General features: G+C 40.2%; 1 protein-coding gene across 6 annotated transcripts in view; it reads left to right on the top strand.

The window, feature by feature from the left end:
* Positions 1 to 22,524, top strand: part of sgcg (sarcoglycan, gamma) — a 644,218-nt gene that overhangs the window by 587,873 nt on the left and 33,821 nt on the right. For all 6 annotated transcript variants that reach the window (XM_060826731.1, XM_060826730.1, XM_060826734.1 and 3 more), the window contains one exon: positions 2,424 to 2,496. In XM_060826731.1, coding sequence (XP_060682714.1) covers positions 2,424 to 2,496 — 73 coding nt within the window. The remainder of the gene's footprint in view (positions 1 to 2,423; positions 2,497 to 22,524) is intronic.

A 22,524-nucleotide genomic window follows, 5' to 3' on the forward strand; every position in this document is an offset into this window, starting at 1 on the left:
AGAATTCAGCATAAATCTATGCCTACCACCATGATGAATTCTCAAGGGGAGGACTCACCATCTGTGGTTAACTGAAGAATTTAAGAATTTAAGGAGAAAGCATTTAATTATGCAAAGGTGAGTGGCAGGTCAGATGACTGGCCTGAATGCAAAAAATAGCAGAGAATGATGTTAGAACCCTCATTATTTTTTCGTTATTTTAATATTTTTTTTGTTGATTTTGGTTTGGGGGCTGAAGATGACTTGTGTACTTTGTGAAACAGTTTGTAGTAAAAGGTAAATTAACAGATCAAAACAAGCTTCTGTTTGTCTGTAAGGCCAGGCCTGCAGACTCATTGCAGGATGAGCCTTAATCAAAGTGTTTTGAACTGACACAGCAAGTTATTAACCAAATCAGTTCCTCGGAATTGGTTCGACATGTCTGGATGAGATCCTATGTTCAAGCAGATGGCAGATGTTCAGTGGTAATTGAAGCCTCAAGAAAAGAAAATCAGTCTATGAGACAGAAGCAGAGTTAGAGTTGTCTTTCAACTGTGGTTTGTGTGAAGGAAATGACCTTGACTGTTGACAACACAACATGAAGATTTGAAAGCTCCCCACCTAATTTCCCACACAGGCCTTTGGATCTCAGAGAGGGGAAGGCTGAGTTAAAAGTATGACTACATTTATCTGACTGAACTGAGAAGGTGACCCTGATCAACAGTTCCAGAAAAGCAACCAAGGAGTTCACATCAATGCCTGTGAAACAACACATTGTGAAAAGCATTTAAATAATCTGACCAGTTATGTTACTTTATTTATCTTTTAATTGTGTTTGGCTGGCTGTCTTTTGTGTGACTAGGGGCTGAGAACAAATGTTTTGGGTTTAAAGCACAGACATTAATCAGATTGCCTTAGTGTTTCTCTTTCTCTCTGCTAAAGGTATTGTACGTTTAATAAATGGTTGAGTCTTTTGCTTGAGATGCAAAAATCAATGTCTGGAATTAAATATTTACAAGTCTGGGATTGGATATTCCTAAACCTGATTAGGAACCATGGGAGTAACTGCTGGGGGTCTCCAAAGGTTTAATTTTACTGTGTTGTGAATACAGAGGCAGAAAGGCTGATTTGGTTTGGCTGTCTATCTCTAACCAACCATGTGTTATCCTGTTGTCCAATTAGTTCCTAGCCCTATTTTCTTTTCATGAATGTGAATCATACTTGACTTTGAAAACATTATAACCCATTCCGAAATGATGAAGTCTCTATGGCAGCAAAGAAACTCATCATTGTAATCATTTTCCCAACATGTTCTAATCACTTAATATTACAAATTATGTGATGTTGTTCTATTTTAATTTTAGTAGAGAATTCTTGTTTGCTCACTAAAGAACCTCAGAAGCGTAGAGAGATTTCCTACCTTTGCTATTCCCACCAAATTATAAGCGGGCGTAAATTTTGACAGAAAACAAGAATGCAAGAAATCGTTCACTGTCACTGACCCCTGTGGAGAATATGCTTGTGAAAAATAAATTTTGTGTAAAATATAAGGCACAGTGCTGCAGAAACCACAATCAGAGGTCATAAGGCTCAGTGTGGACCATAGGGGACGAAATGTTGCCTTAGCAAACACATACACAAAACCACAAACAGGTCATAAGGCTCAGTGTGGGGGAGAAGTGTTAACCTAGCAAGCATGTACACAGTTTGCAGCGAAAAGGGGCGCACGCTTACAAAAGACCACAGAGGGATGTGATGAAACGGTCAAGCTAACACCTGCACTTTGTCACGTGTAAGGCCAAATAAGGCAAGAAACAAACAAGAGTAAGGGGCGACAGGCTTAGCGTAGTGGGAGAAGTAAACAGAGGAGGAGTGAAGTGAGTAGCTAATGATAGATTTAACATTTTGCATGCTAAGCCAATAAGGTAAAAGAGGAGTACTGAGAGACTCAGCTGAACTGTATAACTTGCTATGTAACGTGTTAATTGGGGTGCTTACTTGTCACCCATTCTTATAAGAATGTTTTAATAAATACCTGCTTCGGAATTTGACTCAGACTGAAATTATTGAAGAGTGAGAGCCATTTCTCACACCCCTAACAATGAAAGGAAGTTTTGACCCTGTTTTCAGTTACATGATGAAGAAGGAAAGCATTTGTTTTACATTGGTGACAGACTTGGAACTCAAGAAGAAAATTGTGCTCTACAGCTGTCAGTTAACGATAACTTACTGAGCTGATGTTATGATTAATCACAAACATTACAGTTGTTATTTTGGTGACAGAAAGGCCTTCAATCCATACTTGTGCAGCACTTTTAAGTTTACTCAACAGAGATTTGCAACTGTTGTATTTGATGTGAAAACCAAGTTCCTCATTTGATCTTGTGTTGATGCTGTGTCATTGGTTCAACTGAATTGCATTTATTATGTCTCTCTTTATCCAGGGCCAGAAGGTGCTCTCTTTGAACATTCTGTGGAGACACCAGTTGTCAGAGCTGAACCATTCAAGCAGCTCAGGTAGGAAACAAACTCATAAATAACAAAGACCAACTTGTTTTAGCTGTGTGTCTGAATTCTAATGTAGTTTCAACAAAATTGCAAGTACCATTCAAAAATGCAAAATTGTTTTGAGTAGATTCATAATGCTGATACAATTGTTGCAGCAATAATTTTCAAATGTTAGAGCATAATTGGTCATTTAATTTGTGCGTTACATCCTTTAATGCATTTACTTAGACCAAACTTTTATAAACTAATGGAGGTAATTTATAAACTTTTGTTCATAGTGAGATTTCTGCATATAGATTTTTCAATTAATTCCTGATTACTAAAGTTAAATGAGAAATACTGATAACATATTTCAATAATTTTAGGCATTTAAGAAACATGAATCATTAACAAGATGATTATTAATCATTAATCATTAACAAGTGACAACATCTTGGCACTTTTACTTGGTATCATTGTACAAAACTTAATGTAATAAGCCCCTGCTTATTTTAGTCCCAGAATAAGATGTTTTAAAATCATCCTTCTATAATAATCATATCCGGTACACAAAACAGTGAAAGTTTTCTATGTCCAAACATATGTAAATTCTTCAAAAGCAATGGTAACAGAATTTAATCTGATTAGCTTCTTGCCATTGATTCCCTGATAATTAATTTTGATTACAAGGCAGTCAAAATCAAATAGAATAAGCAAGAAACTCCAGTTTGCTCAAAGTGCTCATAGTGCAATAAAAAAAAGGTTGAAAGTGTCACATCTTTTAATCTGTGCTGTACCTGAATTTCTGAATGTTTCTGTTTTGTCTCGATAAAAAAATCTAAAAGCTAGCTCATCATTTGATACTTTATCAAGTCAATACAGCAGTAAACCTGCACAGGTAAGTCTGTCACCAGGGACATCGGATCTTCCCATTGACTTCCAGATAACAATGAATGCTGTAAGGTCCGAGCTGCACAAGCAGCAGCCAACGAATTATGTTTGTATTGTTAAACCTGAACAATAGTCCTGTGCACAGTTAGTACTCAGTGAAGCCTTGGTTCTTACCCATGCAGTCTGTGGTTACATTCATAGGATATAGATCAGTTGAGCACCTCAATACAGGATGAGACAGGAAAACAGTTTGCATTTATAATTCTTTAAGCATGGTTGTGTTTCTGTCCATTTTTTAAAGCAGAGATATATCACAATGGTTTAGACATACCTTAGATGTTCAGTTTATATTACTAATTGTACTTAATAATATTGAGTTGCACCACCACACTATTCCTTTTATTCCCTAATGGATTCGGCATAAATTTCATGTGAATTTAACTAAGGAGTGAGTGCGCCTGCATTGACAAAGCAGTTTTTAACTTAGCAAAATATGCTTCTAAATATTTGGATTAGTTTTTGGAAAGTGGAGAAACAATAATTACTCCAACATATTTATACAATTATCTATGTTTTAAGAATAATCAAAACACTTCACCTTTCAAAATAATATCAAACTAAGCAAAAAAAATGCAAAATGTGAATTAAATATGAAGTACCACTGAAAAATGTTAGGCATGCCATTGGCTCCTAAATGCACTCTAAAATTACCTCGAAAGTCACTCTGTTGTATCATACTGTTACAAAGTCAGCCAGACCGCCCGGTATCAACCAAAAGCACCAGAAATAACATCAAACAGTTTCATAGAAGAGTCATGTTAAATTCAAAATGTTAACATTCTTGATCTCACCAGAGATGCTGCCAGGCTGGCAGGGTTTCTCTTGCACTTGTATTTTTATTACAGCAAACCCAACCCTGTTGACAACTGCAACATCCTCCTTACCAACATCTGGGGGCTTGTACTAAAATTGGGAGAGTTGTCCCACAGACTAGCCTGACAGTCATACACATGGAATCAGACCTTACAGACAACATCCCAGAAAACACTATCACCTGGACGTGTCCTGTCTCATCAGCAGACCAGATCTACCAGAGATGGCAGCACAGGGGTATGCAGTCAGGAGGGAGTTATCAGGCTCCATTGTGGGATAGATGCCAGAGGTGTTACTGTACTGGAAGAGTTTGGTTAGGGAAGCTGCAAGTTCTGGAGCACAAGTCTTCAGTACTGTTGCCGGAATGTCATCAGGCCTTTGCAATTCACTGCCTCCAACTGTTTTTGACATCACATGGAGAGAATAAATAGAACAAAGACTGACATCTGTGATACTAGGGACCACTGGCAGAAGCCAATATGGATTATCCACTCAGTACTTCTGGCTGAAGACTGCTGCGAATGCTTCAATCTGAGCTCTTCCATTATGGAGAATGGGGATGTTTGTGGAGCCTCCAGTGAATTGGCCACTATCATTTACAAATTGCAGACTTAGATCTGATCCATTGGTTGTGAAATCACTTGGCTCTGTCTATCACTTGGTTATATTGTCTGACACATAAATAATACCAAGTTGTTGTTTCACCAGGTTGAACCTCATTTTACGTATGCCTAGTCCTGAACCTGGCATGCCTTGCTGCACTCTTCATTGAACCACGTGGCTTGTTGGTAAATGGTTATGTGGGGATATGCCAGATCATGAGATTCCAGATTGTGTTGGAGTACAATTCTGCTGCTGCTGATGGCTCACAGCAGCTCATAGATACCCACTCCTGAGTAGCTAGATCTGTTTAGATCTTATATATCAGAAACATGAGATAACTGTCCATCTTTTGCCACTGGTCCTGAGGGCTACTTATAGACAAGGATATTGGCTTGAATTGTATGGCCAGCATTAAAAGAATAGCATTCATTACTCACCTTGCTGACAGGTGTCAGCAAAATTCGCATAGGCTTTAGAAGGACATTGAGAGCAGATGCACATGAGTGCCTACCAGCTGCAAGTTCCATTCCAAGGCCCACTCCATCCTGATGGTTAGGCCACTGTTGGAATATTGCATGCAATTCTGGCCTCCTTCCTAGCAGAAAGATGTTGTGAAACTTGAAAGAGTTCAGAAAAGATTTACAAGGATGTGGCCAGGGTTGGAGGACTTGAACTACAGGGAGAGGCTGAACAGGCTGGGGCTATTTTCCCTGGAGCATCAGAGGCTGAGGGGTGACCTTATAGAGGTTTACAAAATTATAAGGGGCATGGATAGGATAAATTGACAAAGTCTTTTCCCTGGGGATGGGGATCTAGAACTAGAGGGCATAGGTTTAGGGTGAGAGGGGAAAGATATAAAAGAGACCTAAGGAGCAACTTTTTCACACAGAGAGTGGTACGTGTATGGAATGAGATGCCAGAGGAAGTGGTGGAGGCTGGTACAATTGCAACATTTAAGAGGTATTTGGATGGGTATATGAATAGAAGGGGTTTGGAGGGATATGGGCCGGGTGCTGGCAGGTGGGACTTGATTGGGTTGGGATATCTGGTCGGCATGGATGGGTTGGACCGAAGGGTCTGTTTTCATGCGTACATATGACTCTGTGTTGTGGATTTGTCACTGTTCTGCGATCAAACGCAGGAACTCACTTCCTAACAGTACACTGTGGATGTTCCTATACCACATGACTGCAGTCATACCGTAAGACAGCTCATCATTTCTCGGGGCAGTTGTGGATGGGCAATAAATGCTAGTTCAGCCAGCAAAGTTCCATTTCTTTAATTGATTAATAAAAGGTTTATTGCACAAAGTGAAGCTCATATTATGAGGTAACATACTAGCATCAGTAGAAGATTGGCTGGCTGGCAGAAAACAGAGAGTCTGTATAAGTGTGGACCTTTTTTCAGAATGTGATAAGAGGGGCAAACAAGGTGAATGCTGGAGAAACTCAGCCGGCCTGGTTGCATCTGTGAAGAGAAAGATTTCATGTTTTGAGTCTGTATGGTTCTTCTTCAGAAGAGTGGGGCTCTGAATTATTCTGTGCTGAGCCCTTAAATGTTTACAATTTATCAATGAATTTGATGGGGATAACAAGGTATTGTGGCTAAATTTGGTAGCAACGTATGTTGTAAAGATGACAATATTAATGCAGCCAGTTAACTAAGTGGGCAATTTCTGGCAGTAGGAATTTAACGTGGGAAAATGTGAAGGAAGAATTAGAAACACAGTATTGTTTAAATGGAGAAAAACTATGGAACTGTAAAGTAAAGTGGAAATTAGATGTCCTATTGATGAGCCACATAAAGTTAGAATGCAGGTGTTGCAAGTGATTAAGAAGTTTAACAAAATACTATTCTTTAATATGAGAGGAACTGAACATAAAAGTAAAGATATTGCGCTTCTATTGAAGGACATTGGTGAGACCAAATCTCAAATACTGTCTGTAGTTTTGGTCTCCTTATCTAAGGAAGCATATACAGTAAATATATTGGAGGCAGTTAAGAGGAGGCTTAGTAGGTTAATATCTTAAATGAGAAAGTTGTCTTATGAAGAAAGATTGGACAAATTGGACTTGTTTTCACGGGAGTTTAGAAGGGCGAGAGTGATTTGGTTGGTCTTGACAAGGCGGATGTGGAAAGAATGTTTCTTTTGATAAATCTAGAACTGAGCAATGCTGTTTTAAAATTCGAAGTTCCTCTTTAGGACATAGACGAGAACATTTTCCTTCAAGAGTTGTGCAGCTTTGGAACTCTATCTCAAAAGGTGATGGAGCTGGGGTCATCGAATATTTTTAAAGCAGAGGTAGCTAAATTCTTTTAGGCAAAGGAACCAAGATTACCAGGAGTAGATGGGAATGTGGAATTTGGAACTCAGATCAGCGATGATCTATTTAAACGGTGCAGAAGGTTTAGAGGGCCGAATGGCCTGCTTCTGCTCCTAATTCATATATTTGTAAAGTCTACACACCCTGGTAATAGTGCAGAGGTAGACATAGCAGCTGCCAGGTCAAGGCTGGCTGTTCAAAATGTGCAGCTAATGATGAAGCCTGGATAAGTTGACATGCAGGGCATATGGGGCCCTGAAGATTAAATAGAGAAGTATAGGTTTGTGTGAAGGGTATGAGTAATTGTGGAAGGTGGGTAAAGAGGCAGTGAAAGGCAGCTAGAGGTTACAGGTTGGCAATTAAGATGACAGGCCATGGAGATAAGCTTGGGGGGGTGAGGTGACATTGATGAGAAATGCAGTGCAAGGAATGAAGGCTAAAAGGCCCTTTTGGGAACAAAATAGACAAACGTCAGGAACCATGCTGAGACAAAATTACATTCAGAATATCTATTGCAGACTTCACCATATTTAAATATATACCTCTTTAATAAAAGCAAACTCAAGACATTTTGAATCCTTTCAAGTCCATAATCCCTTTTAACAAATATTTGCATTTATAACTTCGCATAAGACAACTAATACCTTTAAAGTACTCGGAGTTGTCAAACAAACTGTAGTTACAGGCACAATGCTGTGGTAATGGTAAGTTACAGGAGCTGTCAGTTTCACTAATAATGCACAGGTTATTAGAATTGTAAGCACTACTTCCTTTGCCTGCAAGTCACTGCAAACGTTTTGGTTTAACATTTAAAAGGCAGCTTATTTAAATAAATTGACAGCTTTACAGTTACCCAAGTCTTTTCCATCTTTTTCAAAATACCAACAATTCCAAAAGGGTAGCTGGCTTCTCCAAAGCTATCTGTAGGTTTAGGTCTTCTCTTAAAATTTATAAGTTGTATGAGTTATCTTCAGAAACTGTGGTTTCCAACTCGTTTCTGAATTGAAGCAGCTGCAGTTTTAAATGTGTCACTGCTCCATGAATTGCACAAGTGCGCAATATGCCCCACTGTATGAATCCTCTCCCTCAACCCCCAGCACCAAATATGCCAGGTGAAAAATACAGGCACTGGATTTCAGCATTTGACACTTCAGCACCCGTTTGGCTAAGAACAGAGCCCCTTCTGTCTCTGTGGAAATTTAGACCTAACAGTCTGCTCATGACTAATGTTAGATTAACTATACATTGATATCCAGTGATGCCATTTGTCCCTGCTTGAATAAAATTGTTACAAAAATGTTTATAGTCTCTGTTAGTTCTTTCTCTGATGGCTTATCCACCTAATAACCTAGTTATTTTGCAAGAACCAATGTCTTTTCTATAGTTAGAAATATAATTGTTCCACCACCTGCTCTAGCACATGTATATTTCATTCACATTATCCTTTATAAAAACTAATGCAGAATATTTCATTTATATTTCTGATTTTTGAACTTGCCCTAAATCTCATCTGTTTCTTAATCTCTTTAACTTTTTATTATGAAGTTATCATTGTCTTCAATCTTTTTCTTTAAATTATTCTTTTTTTATATTTAATCTCTATTCTTGAAACATCTGGAGTGAGCATCATCCAATAGCTTTTCAGAAAGTGGACTGCGCAGGTTTCACCAGCTCTTTGGTTTTTATTGAAAATGACATTGCTTCATGTTTTCAAATAGCCGAAAGTAATATGCACACATCCATGCACTGGACAAGAAATAATTTTCAAAACAGAAACTCCGATTTGAATCTGATTAAGGTCAGTCTGTGATTGGTCAAATCCCAAATAAATTGTAATTCCTGGCATCCTTTTAACGAAAGACATCACTGATCAGAGGGGCATTCAGCAAGCTGGAAGACAATGCTAGGAAGCCATGGAAATAATGAATGGAACTGCTGAAACACACCTGGCCCATAAGGAAACCTAAATGTAACATTTTAAGGTTTTGTTTGTTGGTGGTTTCTATTTAGTTTTCTAGCTGGTTTGGCCAGGCTAAAAAGCCACTGTACATCCCAGCACAAACCTCAAGTTACAACATATCAAGTCCTGATGATAGCATGGAGCTCAATGTACCCATTTAAAGAGGACCTTGTCAGCTCGCAGCATGTGATACTGTAATTCAAAATAAGGTTAGGAGAGGAACAGATTTATCCCCATGTCCAGGTTAACTGTTATCTCCTGCCAGGGTCACTATTTCAGGTGATTTTTATTTGTATCCATTCACAGGGTGAGGGCATCACTAGCTTGGCCAGCATTTATGGTCCATCCTTAATTGTCCAGAGGGCAGTTAAGAGTCAACCACATTGCTGTGGGTCTGAAGTCACACCTAGGCCAGACCAGGCAGGAACAGCAGTTTCCTTCCCTAAAGAACAATAGTGAACCAAATGGGTTCTTCCAACAATTGATTCATGGTCATCATTTGACTCTTAATTCCAAGTTTTAATCTAGGTCCCCAGAAAATTGCCTGGGTCTCTGAATTAGTAGCCCAGTGATAATATCACGAGGTCATCAACTTGTGGTATAGAAACACAGGCTTATCTCCCACCATGTCAGCTGTTTAGAAAATTCTGGAATTAAAGAAAAACCATTGTAATGGAGATCATGCAAACATTATCAACTGTTGAAAAACCCATCTGGTTCACTACTGTCCTTTAGGGAAGACAAACTGCCATCCTTACCTGCTCTGGTCTATCAGTGACATACGACCTACAGCAAAGTGGTTGACTCTTAACAGTTATCTGCACCATTGGAAATAGGCAATAAATGCTGGCCTATCCAGTGTCGTCCTCATCCTGTGAATGGATAAAAACAAAAAACACCCTGGCTGGAGATGACAGTTAACCAGGACACGGGATAAATCCATTCCTTTCCTGCCCTTATTTTGAATTGCAGTATCACATGCTGCTAGCTGACAAGGTCCTCTTTAAATGGGTAGATTGAACTCCATGGTATCATCAGGAATTGCCAATTGATTGCCCCCATCCTTTGAAAGAAAAGAGAAAATAATACAAATTGGGAGTAGCAGTCGTATACGTGGCTCCCCACAACTGCTCCACTATTCAGTAAGATCACCGATGATCCAATTGTGCCTCAACTCCACTTCCCTCCCTCATCCTCTCACAACTCTTTACTCCCTTGAAATTCAAACAGTTCTGTTTCGCAACCTTGAATATGTTCAATGACCTTCTCTGTTTTCTAGGGTGAAAAAATTCCAAAGGTTAGCAAACCTAAGAAAGAAGAAATTCTTCATCTTAGCGACCTTAAATAGGTTAACTTTGAGGCTGATCCTGGGTCCATTAGTTTGAGATTCCTGCACAATGGGAAAGCCTCTTTTTGCATCTACCTGTCAAATTCCCTCAATGAATACAATAAGACTCCACTTAGTTCTGTTGTAGAAAGGAAATAGAATGTACAAGAAAATTCTGAGCATCTTCTAAAGATTACTTTCAATTAACCAAAGCAGACATGAATTTAAGAATTGCCATCAAAGGCAGACGACTAGTTCAGCATCGAAAATACCCTGTACTCAAATTTCATTGTAACTCAATGCTTATTATCCTTACTGCCAACTGTTGGTTTTCATAAGCACTCAAGTTGCGACAAAATGCAACATTGCTTTTTATATCTCTGAAAGTTCACCTTAGATATCACGGTTCATCATTAATTTCCGAAGTTCACATTTCAGATGTTTACAGTACAGGGTATATGACACAAAATGTGAATGACACATTTGTAGAATGCCTAATAATATACCTATTTTCACCAGGACTCCTTTGATATTCAATTAACAATGTACATGTACTGTATCTATTATGTAATGCCTCTGGTCATACCTGTGTATATTTGAACATTCTACTTTGCAGACAGTGATTTGAGTTTGGGCACAAAGGACAAGAGACAAAGACCATAATCCATTATAATATTAATATGATTTTAAAAAGACAACCAGTACTTTTTGAAAAGAGTGATGAGCAGTAATGTTTTGAAGAGCAACGTCACCACCCTCAATTTTCATGACTGCACTGATACCGAATGAAATTAAAAGCAGCAAAAGCATACAATGATTGTGAAAACATTTGGTATCTACCAGAATTCTACTACTGTGTTAGAAGAATCAAAAAGTGATAATAAAATTGATGCTTTAAGAAGTTCACTCATGGACTGATTAAAATGCAATATATGCTTTTCACTGCTATTAAGAGATAACTAGGGATAACAAATAAAATAATAGAAATCTCATTTTTTTATGACAATTTGATTGAGGTTACCTTATCGAAAGCATGGAATGACTCATCCTATTGTTGGATGTCATTCATTGTTAGGAATGCTATTAAATATAGTTCTGGATGGAAGTGCTAGCTACTGTACCTCTCCTGCTGTTTGTGTCTCTTATTATTGCTCCATTTAGACACTCAGACAAATGGTGAAATTGGGCTGGACTTTACGCTGTAAATCTGGCAGGCCAATCCCACATGAAGGTCACAGATTACAGCAACCTGAGATCATCCTGCCTGTTTAAAATTATACTTTCTTCCCTTCCCTCTAAAGTCAAGAAGAATGAGAGATGATCTTATTAAAACTTACAAGACTTGTAAAAGACCAAACAGGGTGGAGGCAGAAAGGATGTTTCCTTTGGCAGGGGACACAGTCTCACAAGAAGAGGAAAGCTATTTAGATCAGAGATGAGGGAGCAGCTCTTCACTCTGGGGATAGTGAATCTTTGGAATCCTCTACTCTGGAGGTCTGTGGAAGTTCCATTGTTGAATATGTTCAAGATAGAGTTTATTAGATAACTAATGTTATCAAGGGAAAGTGCAAGCAAAGTGCTTATCATGAGCCATGATCTAAGCTGGTGCAGTAGGTTCAATGGTCTACTCCTGCTCCTATGTCTTTATATGGAAGGGAAACAGGTGCCAAAATGTGAACATTGTGTGATGGAAGTGGGAACAATGCAAAATGGAGAGATCTCAAACAGATCTAGCAACTCAAGACTGAACATCCGTGAGGCACCGTGGGACATCAGCAAAATTATACTCCAACACAATCTGCAACTTCACAGCATGGCATATCCCCCACTCTACCATTACCAACAACCCATGGGATCAATCCTGGTTAATGAACTGAAGGGCATTCCAGGAACAATGCTAGGTATTGGGGCTTATGCCCAAAACGTCGAATTTCCTGTTCCTTGGATGCTGCCTGACCTGCTGCGCTTTTCCAGCAACACATTTTCAACACTGCTAGGTATCACTAACAATGAGGTTCTAACCTGGTGAAGCTACCAAACAGGATTACTTACATGCTAAACAGCATATGCAGCAAGTTTAGCATGAGCAAATAATCCCACAATCAACAGATCAGATCCAAACAATGAAGTCCTACCACATTCTGAGTGTGGTGATGGTAGACAATTAAATAACTCACTATAAGAGGAGGAGGCTACACAACTAACCCCATCCTCAATGATGAAGGAAGCTCAGCACATCAGTGTAAGTAAAAGGCAGATGTACAGAGGAATCTCGATTATCCGAAGGACAAGGGTGGGGAGCATTTTGTTCCATTAATCGAATGCTGGATAACATAGTTTAACTAAGCATTGGGACCTTGCAATCTTGCTGGATAATCCGATATTTGGATAATTGAATGCTGGATAATCAAGGTTCCTCTGTATTTGCAACAGTTGTTTGGTCATTAAGTACCAAGTGGATGATCCATGACAAGCTCCTCCAGAGGGCGCCAGCATCACAGATGCCAGTCTTCAGCCAATTTGATTCACTCCATGTCACTACCAAAAACACAGGTGGAGACACTGAAAATTGCAAAAGCTATGGGCCCTGACAGCATTATGGTAATAGGGCTGAAGACTTGTGTTCCAGGACTAATTGTACCCTTAGCCAGCTGTTCTAATCCAGCTATAATACAATGTGGAAAACTGCTTAGGTATGTCCTGGCCACACAAAACAGGACTAATCCAACCAGGCGAATTACTGCCCCATCAGTATATTCGTGATAACACAGAAGGTGTCATCAATAGTGCTATCAAACAGAATCTACTCAGCATTAATCTGCTCATGATTTGGAGACGCTGGTGTTGGACTGGGGTGTACAAAGTTAAAAATCACACAACCACCAGGTTATAGTCCAACAGGTTTAATTGGAAGCACACTAGCTTTCGGAGCAACGCTCCTTCATCCACTATCACCTGATGAAGGAGTGTCGCTCCAAAAGCTAGTGTGCTCCCAATTAAACCTGTTGGACTATAACCTGGTGTTGTGTGATTTTTAACTTAATCTGCTCAGTTATGCCCTGTTTGGGTTCCACCAGGGCCATTAAGCTCCTGACCTCATTACAGCCTTGGTTCAAACATGAATGAAAGTTATGAATTCCAGAGGTGAGGTGAAAGTGACAGCCCTTCACATCAGTGAATGCATTTAATGAGTGTGTCATCAAGGAGCCCTTGATAAACTAGTTTAGTGATTGCAACAAGACCAGCCAGCTGGCAGCTGACTCTGAAGGACTCTCCATGTGTAACTAAAGGGTGACTTGCTGACAAGACACAAGCCTCTGTGGAGTCATTTCAGTGGCAACGAGAGTAAAGCATGTTCCTGAAGAGACTCACTCTCAATAGTCACCTTTGAGTTGGGGTAAGCGTTTTTTACTTTTTGCCTTTGTTAATCCTACTGTTGAGGACTGAGCCCAGCATGTGGAAAGTATGCGTTATTTTTTCTGGGCAATCAGCATTGTGGCAGATGAACAGCAAGAAGTTATTCTCCTGACAGCTTGTGGAGTGGTAGCTTTTCCTGTTATTAGGAGCCTCACTTGACCTGAGGCAGAAGCCATGAACATTTTTCAAGAACTGACAGACACAGTGAAAGAATATTATGACCCCAAGTCTGCTCTAATACTAAGGTACTGTTGTTCTTACTCAGCAATTTGAGAACCAGGGGAATCCGTATCGGGATTTTTGACTAGGTTAAAATGACTGGCAGAAGCATGCGATTTTGGCTTAATCCATAAGAGACCATCTGCTCTGTGAGATTAATAACTATGCAAAAGTTCTACTGGTTGAAGACTGGGCTTCAAACAGGTATGATAACTGGCTTTATCATTGGAAAATTGGCGAGTGTAGCATATGATTTCAGCATATTCTAATTGATGTAGGCACCCTTGCCAGTCCAACTGACCTGAGGAACACCACGTGACTGCAGGCAATTGCATAGCCTCCCTCAGGACATATTCTGAACATAGGGATTCTAGGTCAACCCCCCGCAAAACCCCAAAACAAATCCAAGCCTCAGCCAAAAGGTTAAAATTGTCTTCAGGATCCTGGCTAGCAAACTATTGGAGTTGCAGCCGGTATGCGGACTCAAGACAGTGAAAGAGTCTTAATAGACCTAAATTGAATATGATAACTCATGGGCCAGTATCCATGAGAGTTCATCCCTGGAAAGACCACCTACATCTGGTTTGGAACAGTTATGTTGCTCAGGAACATCCAGATCAGAACTAGTCAAAATAAATCTCTGGTTAAATGGTCACTAAATTAAATTCATGGTTATTAAGTGGTTCTAATGGAGGTCGATGCAGGTATGGCCATACCAATAATTGCAGAACCTGTTTTTAACAAAATTCTCCAGCTGTACTCCAGCCCTTCAGCTTGCCAAATACCTCAACTAGACTGAGAACCAATACCAGGGAACTGTTACAGATTAAGGGTACAATTTGTCCGAAAAGCAGCTGGTTCAGTTACCACTGATTGTAATAAAAGGCTTGGGCCCAAGCTTGATGGAATGAGGTTAGTTGCAAGAGACTCACTGAGATTGGCAAAACATGTTTCAATTAGAAAGTGGCTGCCTGAGTAATTAAGTACCTAGGAGTATTCCAGGAAGATCCAGGAACTATCAGAAGAGCTAAGGCCACCTTACATGTTAACCAGGCAGCAATTCAATGGTTTTGCAAGGCCCACGTAGTGTCATTTGCCTTACGGGCAAAAGTAGAGGCAGAAATCAGAAGGTTGGAAAGTGAAGGAATCATCAAACCAGTTCAGTTTGAAGAATGGGCAGCACCGGTAATATCGACTGTGAAACCCAACAGGTCGATTTGCCTTTGTGGGAATTTTAAACAAATAGTAAACCAAGATGAATGAATACCCAATCCCTCAGTAAGGGGGAGCAGTCCTTCACAAACGTGAACATGAGCCATGCAATTGTAGTTAGATCAGGATTCTCAGAAGTATGCTACAATTAATAGACATAAGGGTTTGTACTAATATACAATGCTGCCATTTGGGGTATCATCAGCCTAATCAATTTTTCAGTGGACAGAAGAGGACATTTTGCAAAGTCTACCCCAGGTTGCCATTTATATAGATGACAGCAAAAACTAATCAAGAACCCTTAGAGAACTTGGACAAAGCCTTAAGGTGTTTTTTCCAAGGTGAATGTATGTCTCAGAGAGGAAAAATGTGTGTTCCAGGCCCACCAAGTGACCTACCTGGGCCACAGAATTGATAAGACTGATAAGACCATTGGAAGATAAAGTGAGGACGATCAAAGGTGCCCCAGCTTCTACATCTGTCCAAGAGCTAAGGTCATTTTTCGGGCTGGTAAATTATTATGGGAAGTTCAAACATAACCTGGCCTCCATCCTGGCACCTTTGCATCAACTCCTAGAAAAGTGTCAACATTGAAAAAAGTTGCATAGAAAAGCCCTAGCTTTCAGTGGAGTAAAGAAACTCTCCTGTAAGGTGTTGACACACTATGAACTGAAGGGAGATCTAGTATCGATATGAGATGCCTTCCTGCACAGCATTGGGGTATTATTAGCTCATAAGTGGCCCAATGGAGGGGAACGCCCAACAGCGTATGCATCCAGAACTTTGGCTAATACAGAGCGTAAATGCACCTAAGTAGGGAAAGGATTGGTGGTCAGGAAGTTCTGGCACTCTGGGCACTGCTCATACAGCGTCAGGGACCTGGGTTCAATTCCCGCCTCGGGCAGCTGTCTGTGTGGAGTTTGCACATTCTCCCCGTGACTGCGTGGGTTTCCTCCGGATGCTCCAGTTTCCTCCCACAGTCCAAAGATGTACAGGTCAGGTGAATTGGCCATGCTAAATTGCCCGTGATGTTAGATGGATTAAGTCAGGGGTAAATATGGGGGGGGGGGGGGGGTTTCTCTTTGGAGGGTCGGTGTGGACTTGTTGGGCCGAAGGGCCTGTTTCCACACTGTAGGCAATCTAATCTAATCTGTGCACCTTTATAGACACAACTTGGTGACAATAACAGACCACAAAATCCTAGTTGGTCATCTTAAAGAGGACAAGGAAATGCTGCCCATAGCTTTGGCTCATGTTCAGTGGTGGGCACTAATACTAAGTGTTTATAATTACAAATTAGAACAGTACCGGTGGGGCAGAGTAGCGAATACACATGCATTGAGTTGCCTCCTGCTGGCAAGTACACCACTGATGTTACCGCCACTGGAAAAATCCTTATTGGTTTTAAATTTTCTGGACACACTTCCAGTAACAGCTGGCCATATCAGACTTTGAATTCAGAAAGATCTGGTCCTGGCAAAAGTGAAACAACTGATGGTGCTGTGGGAAACCAAAGGGCCATCACAACTAGAATTGTAATCTCTTTGGACCCAGAGAGACCTGATCATAGTAGAGGATTGCAAATTATTATGGGGAGCAAGGGTGACTGTCCCTAGCAAAAGTCACCACCAGATACTGAGTGAACTCCACCAGGGCAATCCAGGGATCTCTAAATTAATGATGTTGGCAAGAAGTTATGTCTGGTAGCTAGGCCTGGATGCAGACATAGCCACGTTGGTAGAGCAGTGCCCAGAGTGCCAACAAGGTCAAAATTTACTGCCAACAGCTCCTTCACATCAGTGGGAAAGACTGGGTAAAACTTGGTCTCAGGTCCTTCCATGACTCAATGTTCTTTGTCATTCTTGATGCCCACACAAAATGGCTGGACCTGCATAGAATTAATTAATCGAACACAGGGACAACAATAGAAAAACAGTGCATATGTATTTCAACACACAGAGTCCCAGAAGTGTTGATCACAGAGAAAGGTCATCGTTTACCAGCATCTGGGTGTTTCCGAAAGTCCAATGGGATTCAACGTATAAGGTCACCTCCATACCACCCATCATCCAATGGTCTGGCAGAAATAGCAGTTCAAACTTAGCAATCTGCCTTGAAGAAACAGCCCACTGCCTCGCGAGATACCAAGCTGTCACAGTTCTTATTTGATTGTAGGACTCGCCATGCAATTACAGGGAGAGCACCAGCAGAGTTGTTAATGGGTAGAACTAGGTCAAATCTGATCTTCCAAAACCTTGTTGGGTCGGGGGGGTGGGGGGGGGTGGGGATGTGAAATGGCATCTGGAACACCAATGCCGGATACAAGACTCTGACAAGCGAGAGAGACGGGTTACTTCAGGGGACAGAGTTTGAAGTAGGAATCATGGAAATGGCCGCACATGGGTAAGAGACATGGTCGATACAGGTCACGACCAGTGACGTATAATGTTTGGGTAGATATGATGATCCTGAATAAGCCCATGGGCCATGTGAAAACTGCAAATTTGCAGATGGCACACCTCCATGAAGTGTTGATGTGCCCCCTGAATCAGGCTTGATGTAAGCAGCTGCCTCTATGCCTTCTCCTCCAGAAGAAGAGAATGAAATTCTTCTGAGGCACTCCTGGGGTAAGAATGAGAGTGAGCCTAATGGAGGTGTGTGAGATTATGAGGGGTGAATATATGTGCTTAGGAAGGCACTTTTCTCCATTAGTCAAGGAGTCAATAACCAGGGAGAATAGACATAAGGTGGAATGCTAAGAGAGGAATTGAGGAGATTTCTGTTTCACCCGGGGATAGCAGAGCCTGAAACTGACTACTTGAAAGGATGGTTCAAGCAAACAGTCCTAAAATATTTAAGAAGTATTTAGATATTCACTTGCATTGCCACAGCCTCCAGGGCTGTGAGCAAAGAGCTGGAAAATGAGATTAGTGTAGTCTGATCACTGATTACCAGCACAGATCTGATGGGCCAAATAGCATCTATGAAGATTGAAGTTTTTATACATTTGGTTTTGTTGAATAGCTTACTGTCAAAGCAACATTAAAGTTTGATTATGTGAACTGAATCAATCTTCCTGTATATTACTAGGAGAGTGCTTTTCATTTATAAATCCCAAATGAATTTTTTCACTTGTGGCTTTTTCAGCTGTTTACCTGGTTCAGACCTTGAGCTGGTTATTGTCACCTGAAATTTTGATGAGCAAAAGTGACCTTATAAAACTTGCACATTAATAACAGAACATTAGACCAACTCTAATTAGAGCAAGCCTTTTGTAGCAGTGACACTCCAGAATGTCTCCTTAAATGGTTTTGTAATATCTAAACGAAAAGCAGCAATGAATGTTTCCACAGCACCTTTATTGGAAATAATGTTTGAATCCACTTCTAATAGCATGTTTGACTGTGTGTGATGTGTGGTTGTTATTTTTATCCTGCCTTCTTTGAAGAAAAAGTAAAACATGCAAATGACATATTGGTTCAATTCATCCTCTATAACTCCCAATGGAGCTCTGGTATGACCAGTGCATTCATTTCTAAGCATTGCTGTTTTGGTTTCAGCTTTTCCCTCTGGGTTGTAGTTCTTTTCTCTCATGTTCAGTCAATTCTAATTAGTAAGCATTAAATCCCAATGCAACCCTGAATAAATATTATTGGTATTAATTAACATTAAAAATGCCAATTCTCAATGGAGGCAAGCAGACTGTAGTTTAGTCCTATAAAAACAAAATTGAACATGGTTGATGTCAGCCTGTGCTGAGTTAGCTATCGTCTCAGCAATGTCAACAATGGTTGAGATGATGATTTGATCATGACATTTGGATCAAAGGTTGTGAGCTCTAGCCCACAAGAAGTAGGCAAGGATTTTAATAATTGTGTCAATTTGTGTTCAGTTCCCGCCTCAGGCGACTGTCTGTGTGGAGTTTGCACATTCTCCCCGTGTCTGCGTGGGTTTCCTCTGGGTGCTCCAGTTTCCTCCCAAAGTCCAAAAATGTGCAGGTCAGGTGAATTGGCCATACTAAATTGCCCGTAGTGTTAGGTGAAGGGGGGAATGTAGGGGAATGGGTCTGGGTGTGTTGCACTTCGGCGGGTCAGTGTGGACTTGTAGGGCCGAAGGGCCTGTTTCCACGCTGTAAGTAATCTAATTTAATCTAATCTAATTTAGTACTTTTCAGGTTCAAGTCAGAGGGCTGACCTGTCACTCTGGCAGAAACAATCACCAGGCAGTGGTTTCCATGATCTGGCCTATTATAAGCCAAAGGTCATGTTTTCTGACTGTTTGGGAGGTTTTTCTGGCTTCATGGAGATATGCTTTGGCCTAGTGGTGGGTGAGGATCAGGCAAATAAGTTGCAGAGAACTCCTCCAGCGTTATTCCTGACACCATGAAGCCTTCTCCAAGGTGGGCTGCCTCTGGAATTGTAAACTTAATGAAATTGGACAGGCTATAAAATTATTTAAGGACTTCATTATTACCAATTCCTGAGGATGATAACAAGTGGAAGACATTGCAGATGTATCACACAATTTTGAGGCTAGGAAATTGTTTTTCAGCACTGATACTCGAAGCAGAGATGCTGTCTACATTCGAGATGAAGTTGCTTAAGTGAATAATGGAAAAGAGCATGAAGAACAGTGGAAATGCATTTAGATTTATTTGCTAACCTTACAGTCAATCATCCCAGACTAGTTATATCAAATGATTCCTGATGAAGGGCTTATGCCCGAAACGTCGAATTTCCTGTTCCTTGGATGCTGCCTGACCTGCTGCGCTTTTCCAGCAACACATTTTCAGCTAGTTATATCAAATGGCCCATTCTGTTGCTGTACCTTCCGTAAATGCAGATCTATGTTAATATTGATAATAAGTTCTGGGGGAGAGCATTGCTATAAGAAGCAGAAAGCCTTGGAATTGCACAGGCTCCTGGCAATAAAGGACCTTGATTGGGATAACAAGAGTTTTAGGTTTGCCTTGAGTACTATGTGATATCTGGAGATTTGATTTAAAGTGTGTGCATGCTTGAAAAACTTCAAAATGTCAAATGAACTGGAATCTTAGATTAGATTCTGACTTGAAATAATTCCTTTGCTTCTGCGAGTCCATCGGCAACTCTGCTGCTTGCTTTATTCAATCAGTTTGATATGAATCTCTGGATACTTATGAAAAAAGGAATTAATTTGATCTGAAATCACTAGGTCACTAGATGTTTAATTTTGGATCATTGGGTGTGTTTAGTGGGTACAGGCACGCACTGGTTTGTAACAGTGACAAATTGTACACACGGTTCTAGAAATACATTGCAACATCTTTAAAATGGAAATGTAATTATGCTAATAGATGGATATTGCGGCACAATCACTTCCAAATATCTTTAAGAGTTTAAGATATTCCAGGGAGTATCCATTAATTTTAAATCTTAGCTTTTATTTTATTCAAAGTCTTTCTATCACAGAGCTGTCAATATTGTAAGCATTCTCAGTGGATGATAACACTTATAAATTACTTATAGACCAAATCTAATTTGAATAATTTACTGATTGGCTGCAAAGTGCCAAGGCAGTTGATTAAGCAGACTGGAGGAAATTCGAAAGAAATTTGGATCAAATCTTAAAAATGTCACATTGGCAGGCAGAGAGTTTGATGGTGGCATTGTTTTCATTTGCTAGCCATTCAATGCATTCCAGCTTTGTGAGAATAAAAGGCAAGTGCACTATTTACATCTCAATCACAGCTAATATGTTTATTAGATTTTAATTTTGTATCTGATTTTGTCTATTGTGAATGTCTTTTACAGTTAGTGGTAAGACATTAGAAATTAGATATTTGCCACCTGATAAAAGTAAACAAAACAGCAAAGCATCAGAATAATTATATTGTGATTAACCACTTAATCATCTTCAGCTTTCAAACATGAAAGGGTTGGTTAAATTTTTAAACTCGAAACAGCATTAGAAGAAGTGGGGGGGGCAAGGTCTTTTCCCCAGGGTAAGAGAATCTATAACCAGAGGGCATAGGTTTAAGGTGAGAGGGGAAAAATTTAAAAGGGACCTAAGGGGCAATTTTTTTCATGAAGAGGATGGTGTGTGTATGGAATGAGCTGCCAGAGGAGGTGATGGAGGCTGGTATTATTACAACATTTACACCAGGCATCCAGGTGGGTACAAGAATAGAAAGTGTTTAGAGGAATATGAGCCAAATACTGGCAAATTGGAATGAGATTAATTTAGGGTATCTGGTCAGCATGGGTAAGATCGACCAAAGGGTCTGTTTCCCTGTTGTACATCTGAGAGGCTGACTTTGAGAGGCTGACATGGCAAAAATTATCAAGGTATAAGCAGTATGGTAGCAAAATTCTGGATAGATAAATGTATTGGATGAATATGCTAGTTTACATAAGTTTATAGTAGAAAGCCATTTCTATGGTGCACAAAATAGGGATGGAATATGACTACTTTTACCTGGCATTAACAGGGCAACTAAATGCCATGTAACTTAGTGCATTTCACAAGGGGCCAAGTGTTAGGTGTCCAAAGTGGCTGCCTGTCAATTCTTCATTACAGATTCAGACTCCCTTTAATCCAGAAAGTGGGGTACTGTGACATGGTGATGGAAACAAAGAGGTTTGCCAATTGTTAGTAGGCAGTTATTTTTGTGGGCTGCACAACAGTAGATGTCCTGCAATTGTCTTACCAGATTCAAGTGAGATTGCGGTTTCAAATAACTGGGACTTCTTTGCTTCCTGAAAGGGTAGCTATGCATTTTGCAATTCACTCACTGAAAAGTGAAAAAGGCCCAATGTCTTTTGCTGCACATGTCCGCTGAACATCCTGGGGTGAATTTCCAACTTGTCTCCTGGCTGTAGCAATGGTGCGACAGGTAACTGTTCAATTCTTTGAACAGGAAAAGTAGGTGATTTGTTAAATTGGTTGGTTAATTCTCAAAGAGAAGTTATTTCATTTTCTCCCTAATAATGATACCCAGCCCAAATATACGTGGTCACTTTTGGCAGGAAGTCGCAGAGGTGATGCTGGTTGTCAAGAGCCAGTAAAACATTAACTGCTCCTAGATAAGTGAAGAAAAAGCAGCAGGATATAAATTTCATGATCCATGCCTGATCCCTGTGGGTCTGTGCTAGCTGTGAACAGCTATACAAGACTGGAGATGATAAATGCATCGGATCTGTGCAGTGAATGCTGGATGGAAAACAGGTGTGTTATGAAGAAATATATTAAAT

Source organism: Hemiscyllium ocellatum, chromosome 6 (genome assembly GCF_020745735.1).
Source record: "Hemiscyllium ocellatum isolate sHemOce1 chromosome 6, sHemOce1.pat.X.cur, whole genome shotgun sequence".
In the NCBI taxonomy this organism is placed as follows: domain Eukaryota; kingdom Metazoa; phylum Chordata; class Chondrichthyes; order Orectolobiformes; family Hemiscylliidae; genus Hemiscyllium; species Hemiscyllium ocellatum.